Raw genomic sequence first — 25,854 nt, 5'->3', positions numbered from 1 at the left:
TCTCCTTCTAGGGTTTTTCTTTATTTTTATTTCCTACATTGTAAGGGAAGACATTAAAACACTTGAAATAACACTTATGGAATCATGTAGTAAGCAAAATTGTTTTAAACAAATCTAAATATATTTTATTTTCTGCAGTTGCCACCCATTGTCTTGATGAAAGCTTTGTGCACTCTTGGCATTCTCTCAACCAGCTTCAACTGGAATGCTTTTCCAACAGTCTTGAAGGAGTTTCCACATATGCTGTGCACTTGTTGGCTGCTTTTTCTTCAATCTGCAGTCCAACTCATTCTGGACCATCTCAATTGGGTTGAGGTTGGGTGATTGTGGAGGCCAGATCATCTGATGCAGCACTCCATCACTCTCCTTCTTGGTCAAATAGCCCTTACACAGCCTGGAGGTGTGTTTTGAATCATTGTGTTGTTGAACAACAAATTATAGTCCCACTAAGCGCTAATCAGATGGGATGACGTATCGCCGCAGAAAGCTGTGGTAACCATGCTGGTTAAGTGTGCCTTGAATTCTAAATAAATCAATGACAGTGTCTCCAGTAATGCACCCTCACACCTCCTCCTCCGTGCTTCACGTTGGGAACCACACATGCAGAGATCATCCGTTCACCTACTCCGAGTCTCACAAAGACACCGTGGTTAGATCCTAAAATCTCAAATTTGATCATACCAAAGGACAGATTTCCACTGGTCTAATATCTATTGCTCGTGTTTCTTGGACCAAGCAAGTGTCTTCTTCTTATTGGTGTCCTTTTAGTAGTGGTTTCTTTTCAGCAATTAGACCATAAAGACCTGATTCACACAGTCTCCTCTGAACAGTTGATGTTGAGATGTGTCTGTTACTTGAACTCTGTGAATCCTGTATTTGGGCTGCAATTTCTGAGGCTGGTAACTCCAATGAAGTTATTCTCTGCAGCAGAGGTAACTCTGGGTCTTCCTTTCCTGTGGCGGTCTTCATGAGAGCCAGTTTCGTCATAGCGCTTGATGGTTTTTGCGACTGCTGCTGCAAAGTTCTTACCATCTTCCAGATTGACTGACCTTCATGTCTAAAAGTAATGATGGACTTTAGTTTATCTTTGCTTATTTGAGCTGTTCTTTTCATAATATGGACTTGGTATTTTACCAAATAGGGCTATCTACTGTATACCACCCCTACCTTGTCACAACACAACTGATTGGCTCAAACGCATTAAGAAGCAAAGAAATTCCATAAATTAACTTTTAACAAGGCACACCTGTTAATTGAAATGCATTCCAGGTGATTACCTCATGAAGCTGGATAAGACAATGCCAAGAGTGTGCAAAACTGTCATCAAGGCCAAGGGTGGCTACTTTGAATAATGTAATATATGAAATATGTTGATTTTTTTTTTTTTTTGCTTACTGCATGATTCGATATGTGTTTTTTCATTGTTTTGATGTCTTAACTATTATGCTACAATGTAGAAAATCGTTTTAAAAAAAAGAAAAAAACATGGAACGGGTAGGTGTGTCCAAACTTTTGACTGGTACTGTACATCGACGACTGGTTGAACTGTGTGGACACTCGGGCTCAAGCAGCGGAGCACACAGCCCAGCTGTTGTCGCACCTGATCTTTCTAGTCTTCAGGATAAATCTTTCCAAAAGCTTGCTCTTACCGACCCAGCAGAAAATATTTTTGGGATTGTCTCTGGACTCTGTAGCTGATTAGTCCTCACTGTAGAGAAAGTGACTGCTTTTCGCCACTGACTCTCATTGTTTACTAGACACTCTTAGTACATTAGAGTGTCCGGTTTGAGAAACTTACGCCTCACAAGTTCTCAACTGGAAGCTTCATTAAATAGTACACACAAAACATCAGTCTCAATGTCAACAGTAAAGAGGCGACTCCGGGATGCTTGCATTCTAGGCAGAGTTCCTCTGTCCAGTGTGTTCTTTTGCCCATCTTAGTAGTGCACAGCGTTGTACGAGATCTTCAGTTTCTTGGCAATTTCTCGCATGGAATAGCCTTAATTTCTCAGAAGAAGAGTAGACTGATCACTTTCAAAAGAAAGTCTGTTTCTGGCCATTTTGAGCCTGTAATCGAACCCACATTCTGATACTCATCTAGTCTAAAGAAGGCCAGTTTTAATGCTTATTTAATCAGCACAACAGTTTTCAGCTGTGCTAACATAATTGATTTTTTTTTTTCTAATGATCAATTAGCCTTTCAAAATGATAAACTTAGCTTAGCTAACACAACATGCCATTGGAACATAGGAGTGATGGTTGCTGATAATGGGCCTCTGTACGCCTATGTAGATATTTCATAAAAAATCTCCTGTTTCCAGCTACAATAGTCATTTACATCTACAATGTCTACACTGTATTTCTGATCAATTTTATGTTATTTTAATGGACAATGTTTTTCCTTTTCTTTCAAACACAAGGACATTTCAAAGTGACCCCAAACTTTTGAACGGTAGTCTATATATAAAATATAAACGTTTTTTCAACTGTCTTCTGACTGTGATTAGAGCGATGTTGATGTTGTGCAGTGATGCCAGCAGATTCCAGATTGCCTTTGCCGATCGCTCATCATCTTCAACCATCAGTGAGTCGATGGCTTGAATAGTCTCGCTGGACATGGAATAAGACGATAGATGCTGTGTTTTTGGTTGATGGCCAATATTAAAAAGAGTCAAATGCATTTGTGAATTCAATCGCATTAATGTTGAATTATTTAAGGCTCCTTTCTCTTCTCTCTGGAGTTCTTTTAAGAATAAAGTAGGCTAATGAAGGCAACAAATTGTTGCTTACTGGAACACCCAAAGTCATATAATTGTTATAATAGGATTTTAAACAATAGCCTTCCAATGTGTGGTCAACTATTTCATCACCGTTTTGTGCTGCTCTGAGAGAAGCATGGAGACTGGTCTTGTAAGGGTTTTCCTGTGGTGAAGTAGAGGCGGACCAAAATGCAGCGTGGTGGTTATTCATGTTCTTTAATAAAGGAACTAGACATGAAATAACTAACAAAACAATAAATGTGCGAAAACCAAAAACAGTCCTATCTGGTGCAAACACAGAGACAGGAACAATCACTAATGACACCTGCCTCTGATTGAGAACCATACTAGGCCGAAACATAGAAATACCCCAAAACATATAAAAACAAACATAGACTGCCCACCCAACTCACGCCCTGACCATACTAAAATAAATACAAAACAAAGGAAATAAAGGTCAGAACGTGACAGGTCTTGATTATTGTTTTCACTGAATCTCCATTTGGGTATTGGTTAGCCTACAAATAGGGTGTGTTATTGTTAGGATTATTTTGCTCTTCATTCGCAGTCACTTAGTAGCTTACTCCCGACCGGTCACATTGTACAGAGCCAACTTTTGAAAGCCAATCACTGCTTCCCCCCACCCCCATGTTAACAAAATGTTCTCTCTTTCTTATTCTCCAATTATAATGAATTTTAATAATAATAATATATTATATATAATAATAATAATAATAATTTTAATATTCTCCAATTTTCTTGTCGCTAAATAAAATGTACTGTAGTTGCCCAGATACTTCCCACCTTTCTCTCAGCTATACATCCATAGCTCTTCTGTTACTGAATCAGGTGCTGTCGGTCAGATGTATAATTTTTGTTTTTTCTTGGAATAAAAACACCATAATATTAATCAAATATATTAAACAACATTTCTTAAAATGAATCCCATATACTATGGTACACTATATACTATGGTACTATGGTACATATACTATAGTACAGACAATATTAAAAACAGTCAAATGCTTCTCAAAGATGCCCTCTGTTGGTCAAACTAGCATTAACGGCAACAATGGCTGACACTTAAATTCTGTGCCATAGAATTCTACGGCAGCCCGCAAGTTGTGCTGCAGAACGACGCAACTTTTAAAGGAAGCACTGTACGTGCTTCTGTACACTTTTTCTTCCGTGGGCCTGATATTCCCCACTCTAGACAGAGAGTGAGAGCGAATGGTCTATCCCTAATCTTGACAGCCCTGCATTAACCTGGGAGATCATGGATGGAGGAGATTATAATCGCCAAACTGAACTCCCACAGTACAGGAACCTGCTATCCCATGCGCAGTGCTAAATATTCCACCCTCATCCCGAGCTGATGGATCTCAGGGTCTGGTCCATGAGAGGTTCAAACTAGACTCGGTGGGCTTGCTTCCTAACGTGGTCACCACAATACAGCTCGCCATAGAGGTCTTCAACCTGAAGTGGAGGGTTGCTTGAGAGGTGATCTGAGAGACGTGAGTTGATCCCCTTCCAGTGTTCCATCCTTACTGTTCTCTCCTGTCTAAAGGACTTGCTCCAAGAGGGAAAGGGCTTTTCCACCGTTAAGGTCTACTTGGTGGCGATCTCAGCCTGCTATGTAGGACTTGGCTCACCCCCCTGTTCACATTTTATGAAGGGAGCAAATTCCACAAATGAACATTTAACAAGGCACACCTGTTAATTGAAATGCGTTCCAGGTGACTACCTCATGAAGCTGGTTGAGAGAATGCCAAGAGTGTGTAAAGCTGTCATCAAGACAAAGGGTGGCCACTTTGAAGAATATACTACGGGCTAAAAAAAGGATGTGCATGAGGATGATGATGATAGAGAGAGAGATTCGTCCTGGGGCTCTGTTCACAAACACAAACACACCCCACAGAGCCCCAGGACAGCAGCACAATTAGACCCAACCAAATCATGAGAAAACAAAAAGATAATTACTTGACATACTGGAAAGAATTAACAAAAAAACAGAGCAAACTAGCATGCTATTTGGCCCTAAACAGAGAGTATATATATATAATATGACATTTGTAATGTATTTATTGTTTTGAAACTTCTGTATGTGTAATGTTTACTGTTCATATTTATTGTTTGTTTCACTTTTGTATATTATCTACCTCACTTGCTTTGGCAATGTTAACACATGTTTCCCATGCCAATAAAGACCCTTGAATTGAATTGAATTGAGATCCTGACCACAATGTGTACACTATTTGTTGCTCCACTTCCTTCTCTGTCTCACCCTCTCCCTCTGTTAGTCTGCTCCTCTAGGTCAGTGAACGCAAGAGAAGCGATGTGGAGACTCAGAGTTCAGCAGTAGAAGGCAGGAAGGAAGAGAAGTTAGAGAAGATAGTAGGGATAGAGATGTGGAGAGAGAAGAAGATGAGAGTAGAGGGAGAGGAACATGGAGAGGGAGAGGTTGGAGCCTACGTTTCCATGGAGTGTGTCTGCTCCAAGTCCCACCATTCACCCTTCTACCACACATCCTGGGCCTAAAGTGACAGAGGCAGGGATTTTGGAGTTGTTTTTAAAAGTGGTAGGAGTATATTTTATTTTGTATCTGGTGTTTAAGACCATCCTGTCCGCATCCAATTCACTGAATCATTGTCAAAGTAGGCTTCTATTTATACAATTTGTTTCAGGCCTAGTCTGTACTAAATCTTTATGAGAGAGGTTATCTCAATTTTTAAATAGTCTGAATAGATGTTTGCATTTTGCATTGTTATGGAAGCAATCCTCTTTTTTAATACAATAGCCTACTTGTGGGGGTGCATATAGATTTTTTCCTCAGGATTGTTTCTTTGAATCTTTCTTGATCTAAATCTTGTTGCTGTCACGTCTACTCCTGCTCCTCCCCTATGCGTTCGCCGTCGCCAGTATACTAACCACCGGTCCTGGGGTCCATCATTACGCACACCTGGCACCAATCATTACACGCACCTGCACATCATCATGAGGCCCACCTGGACTCCATTACCTCCCCTATATCTTACATTCCTTAGGTTCTTTCCCCAGTCAGTATTTTTCCTGTGTTTATGTGTACATGCTACTGTTATGTTGTCTCGTTCCATATTTGTTTTATTAAATGTTTTACCTGCTTTTCGATTCTCAGCGTCTCCGTTACCGTTGCATTTACTGAATTGTTGCCAAATCACTATAATGGGACTGCGCTTCAAGAAGTTTCATGTCATGTTGTTGCCTAAATCAAAACACTCAAGTGACAGTATGACATGAATTTGTCCTTCAAATCTTATAGGGAAATTGTGTACTTAAAACAGTCTCTGAACACTTATTGTGTTTTGTATTTTCTCTCTTTATCTGTCTGTCTATCTACTACTTGTTGCATTCACTGAATTGTAAAAGTAAGCTACTATTTCTACAGTTTGTGTCTGGCCTGGTCTGTACTAAATCTTATTGAGAGAGAAGTTATCTACATTTTGAAATGGTCTCTGAATAGTTTGCATTTTTACATTGTTACAGAAGTAAGATTCATTGTCAAATGGCCTACTTTGTGTGGGTTTTAAAATTATTTCTGAATATTGTCCCCTGGTCACATTTTGGATAAAACAAATATGTTTATATGTAACTAATACATATACTATACTTGGTACATTTTGAGTGAGTAATATAGACAAATGTACTACAATTTAAATACTCCAGGGTTTTTTGTTGAGTGTTAATAGTTTTTTGATAGCGAGGGTCTTTTACTCAATGGAAGACATGGATGTGGTGTCATATTAGAGAAGAGGTTGTGCCCTAAGTGAACTTGTAATTGTAACTCACTGCACTCTCTGTCAAAGGTTTTCAAGGCCTGTACGTAGACATTTGATTACTTTCTATTCCATTTTGCCAGAACATTCCCAGAAGTAATAATAAATGTGTTGTCTAACTTCAGCTCAATTTTTAAACAACCTTGTGCGGGAATGCTCTTGCACATTTTTAAGGTAATTATTCAGGCTGTTATGTTCCAATAGGGATCTTGAATTCAAACATGCTATACTGTTTTTAGAATGTTTCTGAAGGACTACAAGGGCTGTGAACACTTTCAGAAGCCATTGTGTTCATCTTGACCAGGGCCGGTTTCCCAAAATAAATTTACGGGTAAGTTCGTCGTTAGATCCTTATTAGGAGCATCATTAAATCTCCGAACTGTTTCCCAAAACCGCCGTTAACGAAGTTGCACAGAAGACAGATCATTCTCTAATACTCTTTTGTTTTCACTTTAATTCTCGATCAATAGGAAGACAAGGCATGTACTTGGGTCAGATAAGATGGAGTCCGTCTTGGGTACAAACTGATCACAGCGTAGTCCGTGGTAACCCTCTTTACACCTGCAACAGAAAAACAACAGAAGTTCATATCTGAGGTATATGGAGGAAAAACACACTTTCATAGCATACATGTGGGTAGAGTATGTGGGCGTGAGTAATTTTACTCATTGAGCAGACACTCTTATCCAGAGCGACATAAAATCATTGCATTTAACTAAAGTAGGCAAACAAATGACATATCACGATCATTTGCAAGTTAAACCTGAGGTGAAGCCAAGGCAGATAGAATACTGGCCCACCCAATCAGGCTGGCTTTACATACGTAAAAATATTATAACAATGAAATAAATGAACTTGATTTGTTGGTTGTGCTGTCTCCATACTAATCAGAAATGTTGAACATGCAGTAGGAAGTTCCTGGGATCTAATTGGTTATATTGCAATCATATGGTCAAAATGTAATCACATGCGCATAGCCTACAGTCGGGAATGGCAAATATCAAATAGCTGATTGTCGAGTTGCATCTGCCAGTGAAAAGCACCAATAATAGGCCTTTCGCAATACTTAATCACTGGTAAAACACAAAATTCACATATATTCCTGATGATCCTTTCAATTTATTGTGTAGTCTAGTTTATTCCCATTAGTATTCCAGGACTAATCTCTTGGGACCAGCGGAGACCGTTGGCCATGTCACTGATGAGTGCACATATTCACTGTCTATCATTGGGTGATTCAGTGACACTGGATGGATGTCCCTTTTCGTAGGCCTAGATTAGATAGTTTAATTCCACACAAGGTCGTTTTAATTGATTTTAGTTTTCAGTGTCCACAGAATATGCCTACCCTGTCATTTTTTGTTGTATTAAATATTCTGATAATGTCTCCAGGGATTTAAAGTGTCGTAAAATTGCATAGATTGTGTTTATAAAAGGCAAAAATAAATTTACTGAAAGTGTGCAAAGAAAGGGGAAGAAACACCAAACAATATTTTTTGAGAACAGTGTGTTACATTATTAGCCTAATTTATGACTATCCAATCTACTCATCACATAGGCTATCTTACTTTAGTCTGCAAATGCAATGCTAGATGCATGCAATGATTTATCATAAAGGTTCATTTTTGGGTGAAAAAACAGCTCCCCAAACTCGAAGCTCATGCCCCGCCTATGGTGTTGTGCATTTCATTATTGTTTACTGTCAGACTCGGACAGTCGGCCTGTTTTGCCAGCTTTGTTTTGCCAGCTTTGTTGTTGTAAGAGGTAGTGTAGGTGCACTGCCTACATGGCAATAATACAACAGACATGTTTGCAAAGGGATATTTGTGGTGTTTCTTGGTCACATGTATCCTGTGCTATATGTTGAAGGATGCAATGTAATTGCACAATTTTCCACTTAAATCTGTTGGAGTATTTTTGCTGTAATGTTGGCCCAGTCATTTTTACTTAGGACTGGCCACACTGCAATTTATGCCTAAGCCACTGACTTTAACTTTCTTGAAAACAAGCTACTATCTGCCAAATCAGTGCCATAAAGGGTGGAAGAGAAGAAAAGTGGAAGTGCGTATATATATCTCATCTTCAGCACAAAGGAAACAAAGGAGAGAAATAAGACATTTGAGAGGATTCAAATGAGGTAGGGGGGCAATAATGCTAAGGAGGAAGGGACTAAAAGAGAGACAAAGGAGAAGAATAGGGCAACCCCACTGATAGCACAGTCCTGACAGTACTGTCATGTCCCAGAGGAGCTATTGGAAGGACTCACTCTCTTCTAGACCTGGTTTCAAACAGTATTCATTTTCTTACACTTTAGTAGACACTGGACTTCACATGATTCAGTTTTGTGATATTTTAGGTTTTCTTCAAGCAAAGAGCCTCTAGCTAGCTATCATTAGCTGGCTGGCCCCCTAGCGGACGTTATTATTCATTTCCCAGAGCTGTTTGCTTTTCTCCTTAGAGCCTAACGTTAGGCATTTTTGGCACTTTGTTCATTGTTGTTTAATAACTAGCTAATGTTAACTGGCTGGCTAGTTTGCTAACGTTACGTGACATGTGTGGTCTTAACTTCTTATGGCTGCAGGGGCAGTATTGAGTAGCTTGGATGAAAAGTGCTCAGAGGTGCCCAGAGTAAACTGCCTGCTCCTCAGTCCCAGTTGCTACTATATGAATATTATTATTAGTATTTGATAGAAAACACTCTGGAGTTTCTAAAACTGTTTGAATGATGTCTGTGAGTATAACATAACTCATATTCCAGGCAAAAACCTGAGAAGAAATCCAAACAGGAAGTGGGAAATCTGAGGTTGGTCGATTTTCAACCCAGACCCTATTGAATACACAGTGGGATATTGGTTATGTTGCACTTCCTACGGCTTCCACTAGATGTGAACTGTCTTTAGAAACTTGTTTGAGTATTCTACTGTAAAGTGGGACCGAATGAGAGAGGAATGAGTCAGAGGTCTGCCAGCAGTCACGTGCTGGTCTTGCGCATTTCACATGAGATGTAGCTGCGTTCCTTTGCTTTTCTGAAGACAAAGGAATTCTCCAGTTGGAATATTATTGAAGATGTATGTTAAAAACACCCTAAAGATTGATTCCATACACCGTTTCACAAGTTTCTACGGACTTTGACGGAACTTTTTTACATTTCGTCTTTTATCGTTGTTGTTTAATTTTAACTAGCTAACGTTAGCTGGTGCCGACATTTGAGCTTTTATGTTTGTTGTATAGAGTAATGCAAAGAGAATTCAATATATTTCCAATGCAAGAACCCAACTGATGCCCCAGCTGTGCATGGCTGCATCTCACTGTAGGTTATTTGTATCACTATTTGTTTTTGTTTACTGTTACTATAAGTAGTCTAAATATAGATTGTGTCATGCCTTTATCAGTCTGATATTTTGTTTTCTAGGCCTACTTGGTACTGCTGTTTTGTGCTGTTCTCATTCACAGTTGTGTAGGTATTCTAATCCAAACTGCTATTTTTTTTTCTTTGCATGCTTGAATAACTAGGCTACTACGTTCGGTATTTAGTTTGCATTATTTAGGTATTACGGCTGTGTGTACTCTATGTACAGTATTTTGTACCCTGTAGTCATTACCAAAATGGCCTTGCTTTCGTGTGTAGGTGCTGACCATTGTGCTGATACAATTCAGGCTACAGATTTTGAGCCAATCTCCACTAACTGTCACTTCAAAAGCACTCAATCAATGGTCTCTGAGTCTTTTGTGGTATAGAGTGATATAAGCAGAATTCAATATAATTCCAATGCAAAAATCCCCCAAAATTGTGCCCCTTAATCGATTTCAACTACCCGCTTAATCACTTTACCCTGGTGCTGGGTCTGCATTGGTCATAAACAATTAATGCATTAACAAGACGGATTAGTCAGAATCATTGGCTGCATCTCAGTTTAATTCACCTAGGATACTTTAGAACACATTTATTCTCTCTCTCCTTCAAACATGTATTTAGGACTAATGTATATTATTATTATTATTATTTGACCATGCTGGTCATTTATGAACATTTGAACTTATTGGCCATGTTCTGTTATAATCTCCACCCGGCACAGCCAGAAGAGGACTGGCCACCCCACATAGCCTGGTTCCTCTCTAGGTCTCTTCCTAGGTTTTGGCCTTTCTAGGGAGTTTTTCCTAGCCACCGTGCTTCTACACCTGCATTGCTTTCTGTTTTGGGGTTTTAGGCTGGGTTTCTGTACAGCACTTTGAGATATCAGCTGATGTACGAAGGGCTATATAAATACATTTGATTTGATTTGATTTTGATCAAACGTATTCACCTACGACTGCGTGGCCATGCACGCCTCCAACTCAATATCAAGTTTGTAGACAACACTTCAGTGGTAGGCTTGATTACCAACAACGATGAAACGGCCTACAGGGAGGAGATGAGGGCCCTCGGAGTGTGGTGTCAGAAAAATAACCTCACACTCAACGTCAACAAAACAAAGGAGATGATCGTGGACTTCAGGAAGCAGCAGAGGGAGCACCCCCCTATCCACATAGATGGGACAGTAGTGGAGAGGGTAGATAGTTAAGTTCATCGGTGTACACATCACAGAAAAAAAACTGAAATAGTCCACCCACATAGACAGCATGCTGAAGAAGGCACAGGCAGCATCAACCTCAGGAGGCTGAAGAAATTCGGCTTGTCACCAAAAGCACTCACACACTTTTACAGATGCACAATCGAGAGCATTCTGTCGGGCTGTATCACCGCCTGGTACGGCAACTACTCCGCCCACAACCGTAAGGCTCTCCAGAGGGTAGTGAGGTCTGCACAACGCATCACCGGGGGAAACTACCTGCCCTCTAGGACAACAACCACCCGAGCAACTGCCTGTTCACCCCGCTATCATCCAGAAGGCGAGGTCATTACAGGTGCATCAAAGCAGCGACCGAGAGACTGAAAAACAGCTTCTATCTCAAGGCCATCAGACTGTTAAACAGCCACCACTAACATTGAATGGCTGCTGCCATACGTGTAAAAAATGAATCACTAGCCACTTAATATAATGTTTACATACCCTACATTACTCATCTCAAATGTATATGCTGTACTCTATACCATCTACTGCATCTTGCCTATGCCGTTCTGTACCATAACCCATTCATATATCTTTATGTACATATTCTTCATCCTTTTACACTTGTGTGTATAAGGTAGCTGTTGTGCAATTGTTAGGTTAGATTACTTGTTGGTTATTACTCCATTGTCGGAACTATAGAAGCACAAGCATTTCGCTACACTCGCATTAACATCTGCTAACCATGTGTATGTGACAAATAAAAATGGATTTGATTTGAGTTACAGTGTAAAAACAGCTTGATTGCGGTGGCAGCACCAGAGAAACTGGGCAGAAAGAAGTGGTGCTTCAAATATAGCAGTCTCATTCACCTCAATTGCCGGCCTCAACACGTTACGGAAAGAGATTAACTGAATAGGAAGCTCTGGGGATACTAGACAGCCAATAAATTGGCAGATGAAAACATATAATCTTTAGCAGACAACAGTTCTTGAGGGCTTGAACAAAAAAAGTGATTTTCGATTTAATGTCTACTGGTGAACTGGAAATTGAGTTGTGTGGTTGGAATATCAACAGTCCCTTATCTCTGGTATATCTTGGCATGCATCATTCAAAACTAAGTTTAAATTGTATGCAGAGCAATGGATAAATAATGCACAATGTTTCAGGAAAGTCTGTGTTGGCAATACTCAGTAGAGAAAACAGGGCTGCAAGCTGGACCAACAGGCCATGATGAAAACATTTGCACACAAAAATGCAAGGAGATGCAGTAGGATACTGTAGGCCTCTATGTAGAAAAAAAAGAGAAAGACAAGCACAGAAGCAGAGACACTTTTTCTAAGAGAAAGAGGACTTCAGGAGACTTTTAATTTGATGTAATTTACCTTGAATATTGCAGCCCTTTTGTGTAGGCTATTATTTCCCAGACACAACCGTCTGAGTTCAACAATACAGTGGCTGAATTCATCCTCAAACCAACTTATTTTTTCCTCATTGTTAAGTTATTTGATGTGTAATTTTTAATAAAAATGTTCATGAATAGCAGCTAAATAACAGCTTAATACGGTATGTACTAAGTTACACTGCACAATGAAACAATTCCTGGTAAGCTAGAGTTTAGGGTGGACTGACTGTATTCTTTGTCATTAAAAGATTAAAAGACTGACTGGTTTTACATATTTATGTTGTTTTTCGAATGCACAGATCGCTTTGTATATTCTGAAAGAAACTATTGGTAGTTTGAAAATGTGGCATCATATTTCTGTCATACTGCTTTGTTGACAACTCAAATCTCCTCATGCACCGGGTATTCAGCCAAACAGCGGCCACTCGCTATATCCCAAAAGTCACACATTTCCCTATGCCCTCATCAAAAGTAGTGCACTCTATTGGGAATAGGGTGCCATTTGGAATGCATCCCCAGTCTTACTTAAAAATATATATATTTAAAAAATAAAAATGTTATGTGTTATTTCTAACATAAATTAGGGGTGGTTTATTACATACAACCGGAAATAACTTTTGGACATCAGAGTGACGGTAACTCACCAGCATTACAACCAGGAATACAACTTTCCCGAATTGTATCCTTTGTTTTCTACCCCTCAAGGGAATTGAACTGATACCAGAGGCTGATCCAAAACACCACCAGCGAAGAAGAGGTATTCAGAGTGGACTCCTAGTTCGACTCAGGACACACGCACACCACCCACCGCTTCCGAGTATATTACTCACTAATGTTCAGTCTCTGGATAATAAAGTTGACGAGCTCAGGGCTAGGATCTCCTTCCAGAGAGACATCCGGGATTGTAACATACTATGTTTCAGGGAAACATGGCTCTCTCAGGATATAGGGTCTGAGCCCATAAAGCCAGTTGGTTTCTCAGTTCATTGCGAGGACAGGAGTAAAGATCTCTCCGGGAGGAAAAATTGAGGGGGTGTATGTTTCATGACTAACTACTCATGGTGTGATTGTGAAAACATACAGAAACTCAAGTCCTTTTGTTCACTCGACCTAGAACACCTCACAATCAAATACTGACCATATTACCGCCCAAGATAATTATGTTCGGTTATAGTCACAGTCGTGTATTGTCCCCCTCAAGCCGATACCATGACAGCTCTCAAAGAACTACACTGGACTCTATGCAAACTGGAAACCACATATCCTGAGGTCACATTTATTCTAGGGATTTTAACAAAACCAATCTGAGAAAACCGCTACTGACGTTCTACCGACACATTGACTGTAGAACTTGCTCTGAGAAAACATTGGACAACTGCTTTTTTCAACTTTCGAAATGCCTACAAGGCCCTCCCCCGCTCTCCCTTCGGCAAATCTGATCACGACTCCATTTGCTTCTCCCTTCCTATAGGCAGAAAGTACCCGTGCTACAGACTATTCAACGCTGGTCTGATCCATGCCTCAAGATTGTTTTGAACACGCGGACTGGGATATGTTCCGGGTAACCTCTGAAAATAATATTGAGGAATATACGGTGACTGAGTTTATCAGGAAATATATAGCAATGTTTTACTCATTGTGACTATTAAAACCTACCCAAACCAGAAACTATGGATAGATGGCAGCATTCTCGCAAAACTGAAAGCGCAAACCACCACATTTAACAATGGAAAGGTGACTGGGAATATGGTTGAATACAAACATTGTAGTTATTCTGTAAGGCAATCAAACAGGTAAAATGTCAGTACAGAGACAAAGTGAAGTTGCAATTCATCGGTTCAGACACAGGACTTACAGTGGGTATAGAAAGTCACCACCCCCTTTCAAAAGGTTCACCTTTTGTTGCCTTACAGCCTGAAATGAAAACACATACAATTTGACTTTTTCTGGCTTTATTTACACACAGTAAGTGAACCATTAAAAAAAAACTCATTGCAAGTAAAACAGTAAAATTCCCTATTTGGAAAAGTGACCCCCCCTTAGAATTGCAAACTTGCTGCGATGTATCCAATCACCTTCCAGATCACAAATAAATCAATTGTAGTGACTTTGATTAGTTCAGAAAAAGCTCCACTGCTTAGTAGTGCAATTCAAAGCAAAGAATCCAATATGGGCCAAAATGGATTTTCAAAGGATCTACGAGATAAACTTGTGGAAAGGCACAAGTCAGGGGATGGACCCCTCGGAGAACAGTTAAGACCATTATTAAGAAGTGGAAGGCTTCAGACTCTGACTTGTGACCCCACCCAGACCCTGCATAGATCAGGCCGTCCCTCCAAACTGGATGACCGGGCAAGGAGGAGACTGATCAGAGGCTACCAAGAATCCAATGGCGACTTTGAAGGAGCTTCAGGAATTTATGGCAAAGACTGGGCAATGTGTGCATGTGACCACAATATCACAAGCGCTCCACAAATCTGTGTTCTATGGGAATGGGGCAAGAAAAAAAACATTCCTCAATAAAAGCCACATCAAGTCTCATTTGAGCTTTAGTAAAAAGCACATTGTAGATTCTGAGGCCAAGTGGCAAAAGGTGCTGAGGTCAGATGAGACCAAATTGAACGTTTTGGCCTAAAATCAAAACAATATGTCTGGCGAAAACCCAATACATCTTTCCACACAAAATACCTCATACCTACAGTAAAGCATGGCGGTGGCAGCACTTGTCAGGATAGAAGGGAAAATAGATAGTGCAAAATATCTGCCAGGAAGATGAAAATGGGAAATGGTTCAACATGACAATGACCCAAAGCACACCACCAAAGCAACCATACAGTGGCTGAAGGACAAGGAAGTGAATGTCCTTGAGTGGCCTAGTCAGAGCGCCGACCTAAATCCCATTGAGAATCTGTGGAATGACTTGAAAAGTGCGGTCCAAGAGCGTTCTCCACGCAATATGATTTTGCTTTAACAATTCTGCAAGGAAGAATGGGCAAATATTGCACAGTGTGGTTGTGCGAAGTTGGTAGAATCGTATTCAAAGAGACTCATGGCTGTAATTCAAGCAAAATGTGGTTGCACCAAGTTAATACTCAGGGGGGTGTTCACTTATCCAAATAGGGTATTTTTCTGTTTAAATTTTTATACATTTTCTGAACCCCCCCCCACACACTTGGATATTGTGGGTTACTGTTATGGGGATTTTTCAGTAGCATATTGTGAAATAATAATGTAATTAAACAGAACCCTTAAAAGGTTTAAAGGAATCTGTAACCACACCTATATAGCATAAGTAAAGCCAATACACAAAAGAAATAGACACACATAGTAATCCAGATGCATGCCTGGATAAGAAGTGTCATAATTAATATAATGAATGTACTTATGACTCGAGCCTGGTGGGTGCTGATATAATCTATATAATGAATGTACTTGTGATGGCAGCCAATATAATCGGTTAAGTGATTTGTAGAGGGATAAATGATTTGTAGAGGCGGGAAAAAGCCCGCCTCAAAGAAATAACTTAGGGGGTGAAACAATAGTGGCGCTAAGCCAAAAAGAGTTGATCATTTATGTAGAGAGGAGTGACTATGTATGTGATGTAAAGATGAAACTGTATTAAAGGAGTGTGCTGAGGCTGGGAAAAACAGTTGATTCATGGACCATCTCGGCTGGTTACTTTGTAATAAAGTCTACTTAGAATTCACAAGTTCCGGTATATGAGAAATATTATTGGACCAATATTTATATGACATACATGGCGAGCTTGCCAGGAGTGGCTACAATGGACCAATAAATGATGGAAAATCTTCGGCTTCAGACGGGTCTATCTGGACGAATTACACAAACCTTAAGAAGGTAAGCAATGTTCTTACTTATAGTATAAAGTTTTTGGTTCGTTTCGAGAGCAGTAGATCACCAAGTAGGTCTCTCCAAATTGAAGGATATTGAGAGCTTTTGAATTGAATGAATGCATGCAAAATAATGAGGGGGTTACAATAGTTACAATAGTTACAATAGTTAATAGATAATATTTGTGTGGACCACTGTGGATTGGGAGTTGTGTGCTTCATCTGTTTTGGATGGTGCAGTTGAGTGGGTTAATTCTCTTGTTTTATGGGAGTTCAAAAAGTGTGTAAAAGTGAGTGTGGAAGTTCTCTGCTGTTGGTTGTCAGGGGGTCACATACCTCTCCTGGACCGTTGCTTAGGTGCGGCCTGGACTTGCCCAGTCTCCGCTGAAGCAAGAATAAGTGTGAAAGTGAGTGTGAAAACTCTCTGTCCTTGGTGGGGAAAGGATTGCACACCTCTCCTGGACCTTCACTTGAGTGTGACCTGGTAGGGAGGATACACCCGGTCTCACACTAAAGAAGGAAATTGTGAATGGTGCACGAATGTCTATTGAAGTATTAAGAATAGAAAGCTATAAGCTGCCAAGTGGTCTAGAAATAAGGCAAACAAGAATAAAAAGGCAATTTATGAGGCTAACTACAAAAAGGCGGTGGCAAACAGTAGGAATAAGTGTACTATGAGAAAAATGAACACACACATTTAAAATAACTGAAATTTGGCTAGGAGAGTCAAGAATGTGGATACATTACCAGTAGAAAAGTAAATAGCACGATAAAACGAAACTAGAGATCAAAGAATAATACGGATATTATAGGAGGCTAAAGGAATAACCAGACAACAAATTTAAAAAATGTAAATAGAAATATCAGTGGCCCTAAGATAGGTAAGGAAGATAATAAATAAAAGAGAAGCAATACTAAAAACACAAACTGTCTCCAGACTAACATTAAAACGTCTTGGTGACAAGGGGCACTATTGAGTAGCTTGGATGAATAAGGTGCCCAGAGTAAACTGCCTGCTACTCTGTCCCAGATGCTAATATATGTAGTATTAGTAGTATTGGATAGAAAACACTCTGAAGTTTCCAAAACTGTTTGAATAAACTCTGTGAGTTTAACATAACTCATATGGCAGACCAAAACCTTAGAAGAAATACAAATAGGAAGTGAGAAATCGTTTTTTAAAACAGTGCCTATTCAAATCCCTGATAGTTATGGATGTGCTTGCACTTCCTAGGGCTTCCACTAGATGTCCTCGTCTTTAGATCCTAGTTTTAAGATTCTACTATAAAAGGAGGGGCTCATAGGAGCACTTTAGGTGAGTGGTCTGGCAGAGAGCCTCGGTCTCATGACGCGTGCTCCCGACAGAGTATGCTCTCAATCCAATGCTTTTCTTCAGACAATGAAATTCTCCAGTTGGACCCTTATTGATGATTTAAGTTAAAAACATCCTAAAGATTGATTGAAAACATCATTTGACTTGTTTCTACGACCTGTAACGGAACTTTTTGAGTTTTTGTCTGGAGGAAGTGTTTGCTCCTCATGAAGATGGTATACTAGGCTTAACACGCTAAGTGGCTAAATGATGGGCTTTATGGTACAAATCAGTCATTTATTGTAAAACTGGGATTCCTGGGAGTGTCTTCTGATGAAGATCATCAAAGATACACACAACGCATCACCGGGGGCAAACTACCTGCCCTCCAGGACACCTACACCACCCGTTGTTACAGGAAGGCCATAAAGATCATCAAGGACATCAACCACCCGAACCACTGCCTGTTCACCCCGCTATCATCCAGAAGGCGAGGTCAGTACAGGTGCATCAAAGCTGGGACCGAGAGACTGAAAAACAGCTTCTATCTCAAGGCCATCAGACTGTTAAACAGCCACCACTAACACTGAGTGGCTGCTGCCAACACACTGTCATTGACACTGACCCAACTCCAGCCATTTTAATAATGGGAAATGATGTAAATATATCACTAGCCACTTTAAACAATGCTACCTTATATAATGTTACTTACCCTACATTATTCATCTCATATGCATATGTATATACTGTACTCTACATCATCGACTGCATCCTTATGTAACACATGTATCACTAGCCACTTTAACTATGCCACTTTGTTTACTTTGTCTACACACTCATCTCATATGTATATACTGTACTCGATACCATCTACTGTATGCTGCTCTGTACCATCACTCATTCATATATCCTTATGTACATGTTCCTTATCCCCTTACACTGTGTATAAGACAGTAGTTTTGGAATTGTTAGTTAGATTACTTGTCGGTTATCACTGCATTGTCGGAACTAGAAGCACAAGCATTTCGCTACACTCGCATTAACATCTGCTAACCATGTGTATGTGACAAATAAAATTTGATTTGATTTGATTTGAATATTTATAGTGTTTTTTCTAACTAATGTTGATGCCAAAATGGCGGCTATTTCTTTGGCTGAAATGGGTACTGAGCGCCCTTCTCAGATTATGCTTTTTCCGTAAAGTTTTTTTTAAATCTGACACAGCCGTTGCATAGAGGATAAATCTATCTTTAATTCTGTGAATAGCATTGATGTATCCTAGAAAGCTAGCGATAATAACATGCCAAACACACAAAAAGGAAATGACTTTGCTGTTAAAGGAAATAATGCAAAAAAGGCATCTAAATGTACCATTCCAATTTTAACAGCCCCAATGGTTATCATTGAATCCACACCTCAGCCAGATGATATCATTAAGATGCAGGAACGAGCCAGACCTTATAAGAAATCCATGTGGCACCAAAGGGTGGAAACCAAAGATAGCAGGGGATTATGGAGAACCCATAAAGGGACCATAGAGGCACCTGCTACATTGCTTAATTTGCTTATTACTGATGTGCATGGTTTGGACCCATGCGCTAGGGGCGAAGTGGTAAGAACATTTTTAAAGCAAGGCTACTGGTCACTATACCTGTAGTCACTGGTGGATGAGGCATTAGTAAAGTGTGAGATATGTGCACAAAACAATGTACGAAAAGGGAGAACCACACCTATAGCCCATATACCAGTCCCAGGAGGACCAATCTGACACCTAGTGATGGACTGTGTGGATATGATAAGGATGGTAAATGGCAAGAGATACATGCTGGTTATCATAGACAGATTCAGCATATGGGTAGAAGCAGTATCATCAGCAGATCAGGGATCAGGAACAGTGATACAATTCTTAACCAGAGAAGTAATATCCAGGTTTGGAATACCAACAGAAATGAGTTCAGACAATGGATTAGCATGTATTCAATAGACAGTAAAACAGATAATACCGCAGCTAAGGATTAAGCAAAGGCTGGGATGTGTTTATCACCCCAGTCACAAGGAATGGTAGAAAGGATACATGGTACTCTTAAGGCTAAGATAAATAAGATTTGTGCTAGTTGCAAGGCTTAATTGGGTGGGTGCACTACCACTTGCTCTAATGAGGTACCGCATGCAAACTAACAGAAATATGTATCTAACACCACATGAAATGCTTAAGGGTCGACCCATGACAGCGCCAGCTCTAAGAGAGCCCTATAAAGGTCCCCCATTGGAACAATTAGAAATGGATTCAAAAGCATATATGAGACAACTTTAGGACCGTCCCTTCCAAAGTAAAAAAAAAAGAAGATTTATAGCAGACATTTTCTGGATGTGTGGAATGAACAAACTCTTAAATATTTTACCAGAGAGACGGGCTGGACTATGTGCTTTGGTTAGAGCAATACAACAGGTGACCATTGTAAAATCCCAACAAGAGCAGACTAAAAAATATGGAATAAAAAGAGCCTATGAACATGATCCATAAGTATATTTAGATTCAATAGGACAGCCTAGAGCAGGGGTGTCAAAGTCAAATGGACGGAGGGCCAAATAAAAAATTTAGCTACAAGCCGAGGGCCGGACTGTTCGAATGTTCATTGAAATTTTTTTAAATGACGCATATAGTCTAGTGAACCTAATTGAACCTACTGAAAACCTAACAAATATATTCCAATATGATCAGATAAATAAAGCAATATTTTCTTATGGCTCTGTCAGTAATCTTTAATTTTCAACAGACACAAAAGACAAATTTCCTTTATATAAAAATCCCCATAACATGAACATTAAATGAAAGAAACCGGTATTCAAGGCACCATCAGTAGCCTATATTTTCTATTTTAGCAAAAGTGGGCTAAATTTACTTCAAAGAAAAAAACAATAATAGCAATTTTCTATCATCCACTCAACTGAAATATTTTTAAAATATAATTGGATTGAAATACAATAAAATAAAGTGCAAAAATATATTAATCAAAAACAACACTTTGTTTAAGGAGAAGTAACATGCAGTGAAAACAAATATTAAACTTTAACTTTTAAACTTGAACTGAGTAAAAACTCTAAATATGTGATTGCACAGTAATGTTCACTTGTTTGAGGTTGAGGGTGATACTTGGTGGTGTCCCATCTTTTCCACAAGTTCATCAATGTTCGGGGTAAGGCTCTGAGCTGAGGAAATCCTCAGAATTGAGTGGAGGTGTTCAGCAGTAAGTCGACTTCTGTGTGATGTTTTGTTCAAGTTCATCAAAGAAAACAGTTGTTCACACAGGTATGTGCTGCCAAACATAGACAACGTTTGAGCAGCCTGGATGCGCAGCTGGGGCATTGTGTCGGGGAGGAAACGGGCGAACTCCGCAGCACCCACTGCCGCATATTTTGCCCTCAGTGCATCATTGCATTGGAGGTCAATCAACTCCATTTGGAGGTTTGGTGGTGAGCTTTCCACGTCAACAGCAAATGGGTTACCGAGCAGTTCCAACCTGCTTTTTTGTGCTTCAAAGTCAGCAAATCGGCGTCGAAAGTCAGCGGCAAGCATACCTATTTTATCAGCCAACTGTGCGCTCGGGAACGCACTGGTAGAGAGCTTCTCTTTCATGGTCTGGCAGCTGGGAAAGTGGCTCAAATTTTCTTTCCGCATCTGCGTCTCCCACAGAGTCAGTTTGGTTTTAAATGCCTTCACTGTACTGTACATATCAGAGATGACACGATCCCGACCCTGCAGCTGCAAGTTCATTGCATTCAGATGACTCGTAATGTCACACAGAAAAGCCATTTCACACAGAAACATTTCGTCTCGGAGTTGTGTTGTGTCTTTCCCTTTGCTGTCCAAGAACAGACAAATCTCCTCACGAAGCTCGAAACATCTTTGAAGCACCTTTCCCTGGCTTAGCCATCGCACCTCTGTGTGATAAGGCAAATCACCATGCTCCGTTTCTAACTCCGTCAGAAATGCCTTGAACTGGCGGTGATTCAAACCTTTGGCTCTGATAAAGTTAACTGTGCGCGTGATGATGCTCATTACATGCTCCATTTTCAAGGCTTTACCGCACAACGCTTCCTGGTGTATGATACAATGATAAGCTGTCAGCTCACCTGTCGCGTTTTCCTCTTACATCTTTTCCCGTATCTTCGTCACCAGTCCGCTCCTGTGTCCACACATCGCAGGTGCTCCGTCGGTTGTCAAACCCACAAGTTTTTCCCAAGGCAGCTCCATCTCATTTACACATCTTGACACCTCTTCATACAAATCATGCCCCGTAGTTGTGCCATGCATAGGACGTAAAGCCAAAAACTCCTCTGTCACGCTTAGGCTGGAGTCCACTCCGCGGATGAAAATTGACAACTGGGCAATGTCAGAAATGTCGGTGCTCTCATCCACAGCCAAGGAATATGCAATGAAATCTTTTCCCTTTTTCACAAGCTGCTCTTTTAGATTGATGGACAACTGGTCTACTCTCTCGGCAATGGTGTTTCTGCTCAGACTCACATTTAAAAAGAGTTGCCTTTTTTCTGGGCAAACTTCGTCACAAACTTTAATCATGCAGTTTTTGATGAAATCCCCCTCCGTAAATGGCCGGGCTGATTTAGCGATCTCTTCTGCCAAAATAAAACTGGCCTTGACAGCAGCCTGGCCTTGTGATTTGGCTTTTTGAACAGAGCCTGTCGAGATTTGAGGCCTCGTTTTAATTCCTCTGCCTTTTGTAGCCTTTGTTCCATGTCCATATTCTTGTTTTTGTCCACGTGTTTCGTTTCATAATGTCGTCTCAGATTATACTCTTTCAGTACCGCCACACTTTCTCCACACAGAAGACACACAGGTTTTCCAGCTACCTCCGTGAACAAATACTCCGACTCCCACCTTGTTTGAAACCCCGGTTCTCAGTGTCCACCTTCCGTTTTGCCATTTTTGATGGGTATCTGAAAGTTAATTTTACTGTGATGCTGACAACTGCTGTGCCAATAAATATTGAAATGAAGCAGCCTACTGCTCGGTGCGTCACCGTTGCATTGTGGGAAATGTAGTATTGGTGCGTGTAAAAGATCTGCGGGCTGCCGGCTTGCTGCGGTCTGCGGGCCGGTTCTAATAACAAATCAAGATCATCCCAGGGGCCGTAAAAAACCTTCTCGCGGGCCGGATGTGGCCCGCGGGCCTTGACTCTGACATATGTGGCCTAGAGGATTTCCTAATGAATAAGAGATGAGAGATGAGATTAAATCAGGATTTGAAACAATATTCCTGTGGATATCACCGAACAAGAACTTACAATGGATAAGTTACATTTACTATAACCAACAAAGATTCATTAACCATGCAGACTCTGCATTGACAGCTTTGGGAGAAGTAGTACAGGCCACAAGCAAAATTACATGGCAGAACAGGTAGGCTTTGAATTGGCTCTTAGCAGAGAAACGTGGAGTTTGCATCATGTTCGGAGAAGAATGTTGCACCTTCATTCCCAACAACACGGCCCCATATGGATAATTTATAGAAGCTATGACCTAACTGAAAGTATTATGGCAGGAAGTAAAGGACAATGCTGGATTTGATACCCACGTTGAGACTGGTTGGATTTAACTTTGGGAAAATGGGGAGCAATGTTTACAAATATTGCTATCATGATAGGTGTTGCACTGGTGGTCATGGGAATTGTTTTTTTGTGGTGTATTACCTTTGCTGAAATCTCACCTGATACAAACCACTGTAAAACAAATGGGAACGGACGTTTATGACCCACCTGTAGTAGTGAACTCTGTGCCTGGGGCTCCTGGACAATATACAGATAGATATGGAAAAACATGCAATGCTGAAGGAGCACCATTGGACTATCCTTTTGGAAACCCAGAATATTTAATTTTTTTTACCTTTATTTAACTAGGCAAGTCAGTTAAGAACAAATTCTTATTTTCAATGACGGCCTAGGAACTGTGGGTTAACTGCCTGTTCAGGGGCAGAACGACAGATTTGTACCTTGTCAGCTCGGGGGTTTGAACTTGCAACCTTCAGGTTACTAGTCCAACACTCTAACCACTAGGAGGGGGGTGGGCTTGCCAAGACTATCAGGATCAACAAAGGTTGCTGGGAATTGGACTGGATAGAGATCTCCCTGACCTTTACCCAGTACCAAACTATGGTGGAGATGATGTACCTCCTCAGGTGCACAAACCATTTCAAAATGCGGTTTGTGCAAATGGTGCAAACTAGATGATGTGAATCTTGGACATGTTCATCATGCTGACCCGATTTTTTGTGCAAAGTGGGGACTGCCTCTTATGTTGGGATAACAAATGTGTTTAAAGGATACACATAGTATAACAGAATATACATAATCATGTACTCAACGTTAAAGGGATATAACCATGTAATCAATGCTAAGAGTATATAACCATGTACTCAATGTAACGGTTGCTGAATGATGTTAGACATTCTGAATATCTGTTCGCCTAGACATGTATGTGACATAGGGTTTTCCAGTTAGAAGGGTCCACGGACCAGGCCCTTAATTCTCTAACAGGTTTTTTCAATTATGACCAAACAGCTGTTAGAGAGGTGTCTGTGAGTGAGGGCCATATGTTTAGGTGTCATATTGAGAACAATGTTTTAAGAGTTTGAGGTTTAATTTATTATTTTTTAATGTTTTTCTTATATTCAACATAACAGAGAAAACTTCAGGCAAGGCAAAGAAATGCATGCACATGCTTATACTTGCAAGGTATGTTAAAGGACAATTGGCTTGAGGATGGATCTTTTACTTATTTGCAGCTATTTGTGAAAGGAGATGTTTGGTCCTGATTCCCCAGTATGAATGAGAAAGAGGTGCAAAGGTTGATAAGGAGAAACGGGAGGCAGATTGCCTACATAGCAATACAGAAGGTGCTTCTCCTTCTCACTTGTACTAGATCAAATTCAAGGGTTGGGACTTATTAAGTTCCAAAGGGGGGAATATATGGTGATTTTTCAGTAGCATATTGTGAAATAATAATGTAATTAAACAGAATCCTTAAAAGGTGTAAAGGAACCTGTAACCACACCTGTGTAGCATAAGAAAAGGTAATATACAAAATAAATAGACACACATTGTAATCCAGATGCATTCCCTGATAAGAAGTGTCATAATATAATGAATGTTCTTATGACTATAGCCTGGCGGGTGCTGATATAATCTATATAATGAATGTACTTATGACTATAGCCTGGTGGGTGCTGATATAATCTATATAATGAATGTATTTATGACTATAGCCTGGTGGGTGCTGATATAATCTATATAATGAATGTTCTTATGACTATAGCCTGGTGGGTGCTGATATAATCTATATAATGAATGTTCTTATGACTATAGCCTGGCGGGTGCTGATATAATCTATATAATCAATGTACTTGTGTCTATAGCCTGGTGGGTACTGATATCATCTATATAATGAATGTACTTGTGATTGCAGCCTGGTAGGGGCACATATTATTTTTTAACCAAATTGTCACAGTTGCGCCAACAATATAATCGGTTAAGTGATTTGTAGAGTGTTAAATGATTTGTGGAGGTGCTAAGCCAAAAAGAGTTGATCATTTACGTAAAGAGGAGTGACTATGTATGTTATGTAAAGATAAAACTGTATTAAAGGAGTGTGCTGAGGCTGGGAAAAACAGTTGATCCATGGACCAATATGTAAATAATGTAAATAATGTTTACACTGTATTCTATTCTATTCTACTGTATTTTAGTCTGTCGCTCCGACATCGCTCGTCCAAATATTTATACATTCTTAATTCCATTTCTTTACTTGAGATATTACATTGAGATATGGGGTGGCAGGGTAGCCTAGTGGTTAGAGCGTTGGACTAGTAACCAGAAGGTTGCGAGTTCAAGCCCCAGAGCTGACAAGGTACAAATCTGTCGTTCTACCCCTGAACAGGCAGTTAACCCACTGTTCCTAGGCCGTCATTGAAAATAAGAGTTTGTTCTTAACTTACTTTCCTGGTTAAATAAAAATTGTATTGTTGTGAATTTTTTAGATATTACTGCACTGTTGGAGCTACAAACACAAGCATTTCGCTACACCCACAAAAACATTTGCTAAACATGTGTATGTGACCAATAGAATTTGATTTGATTTATTGCCATACA

At 40.0% G+C, this 25,854-nt stretch overlaps 1 protein-coding gene across 1 annotated transcript in view; it reads right to left on the bottom strand.

Moving 5' to 3' along the window:
* Nucleotides 1-25,854, bottom strand: part of LOC124039937 (pro-neuregulin-3, membrane-bound isoform-like) — a 277,071-nt gene that overhangs the window by 118,552 nt on the left and 132,665 nt on the right. The window contains exon 3 of the mRNA XM_046356508.1: nt 7,059-7,132. Coding sequence (XP_046212464.1) covers nt 7,059-7,132 — 74 coding nt within the window. The remainder of the gene's footprint in view (nt 1-7,058; nt 7,133-25,854) is intronic.

This window comes from Oncorhynchus gorbuscha, linkage group LG07 (genome assembly GCF_021184085.1).
Source record: "Oncorhynchus gorbuscha isolate QuinsamMale2020 ecotype Even-year linkage group LG07, OgorEven_v1.0, whole genome shotgun sequence".
Classification (NCBI taxonomy): Eukaryota; Metazoa; Chordata; class Actinopteri; order Salmoniformes; family Salmonidae; genus Oncorhynchus; species Oncorhynchus gorbuscha.
This window is presented reverse-complemented; position numbering and strand designations above follow the sequence as displayed.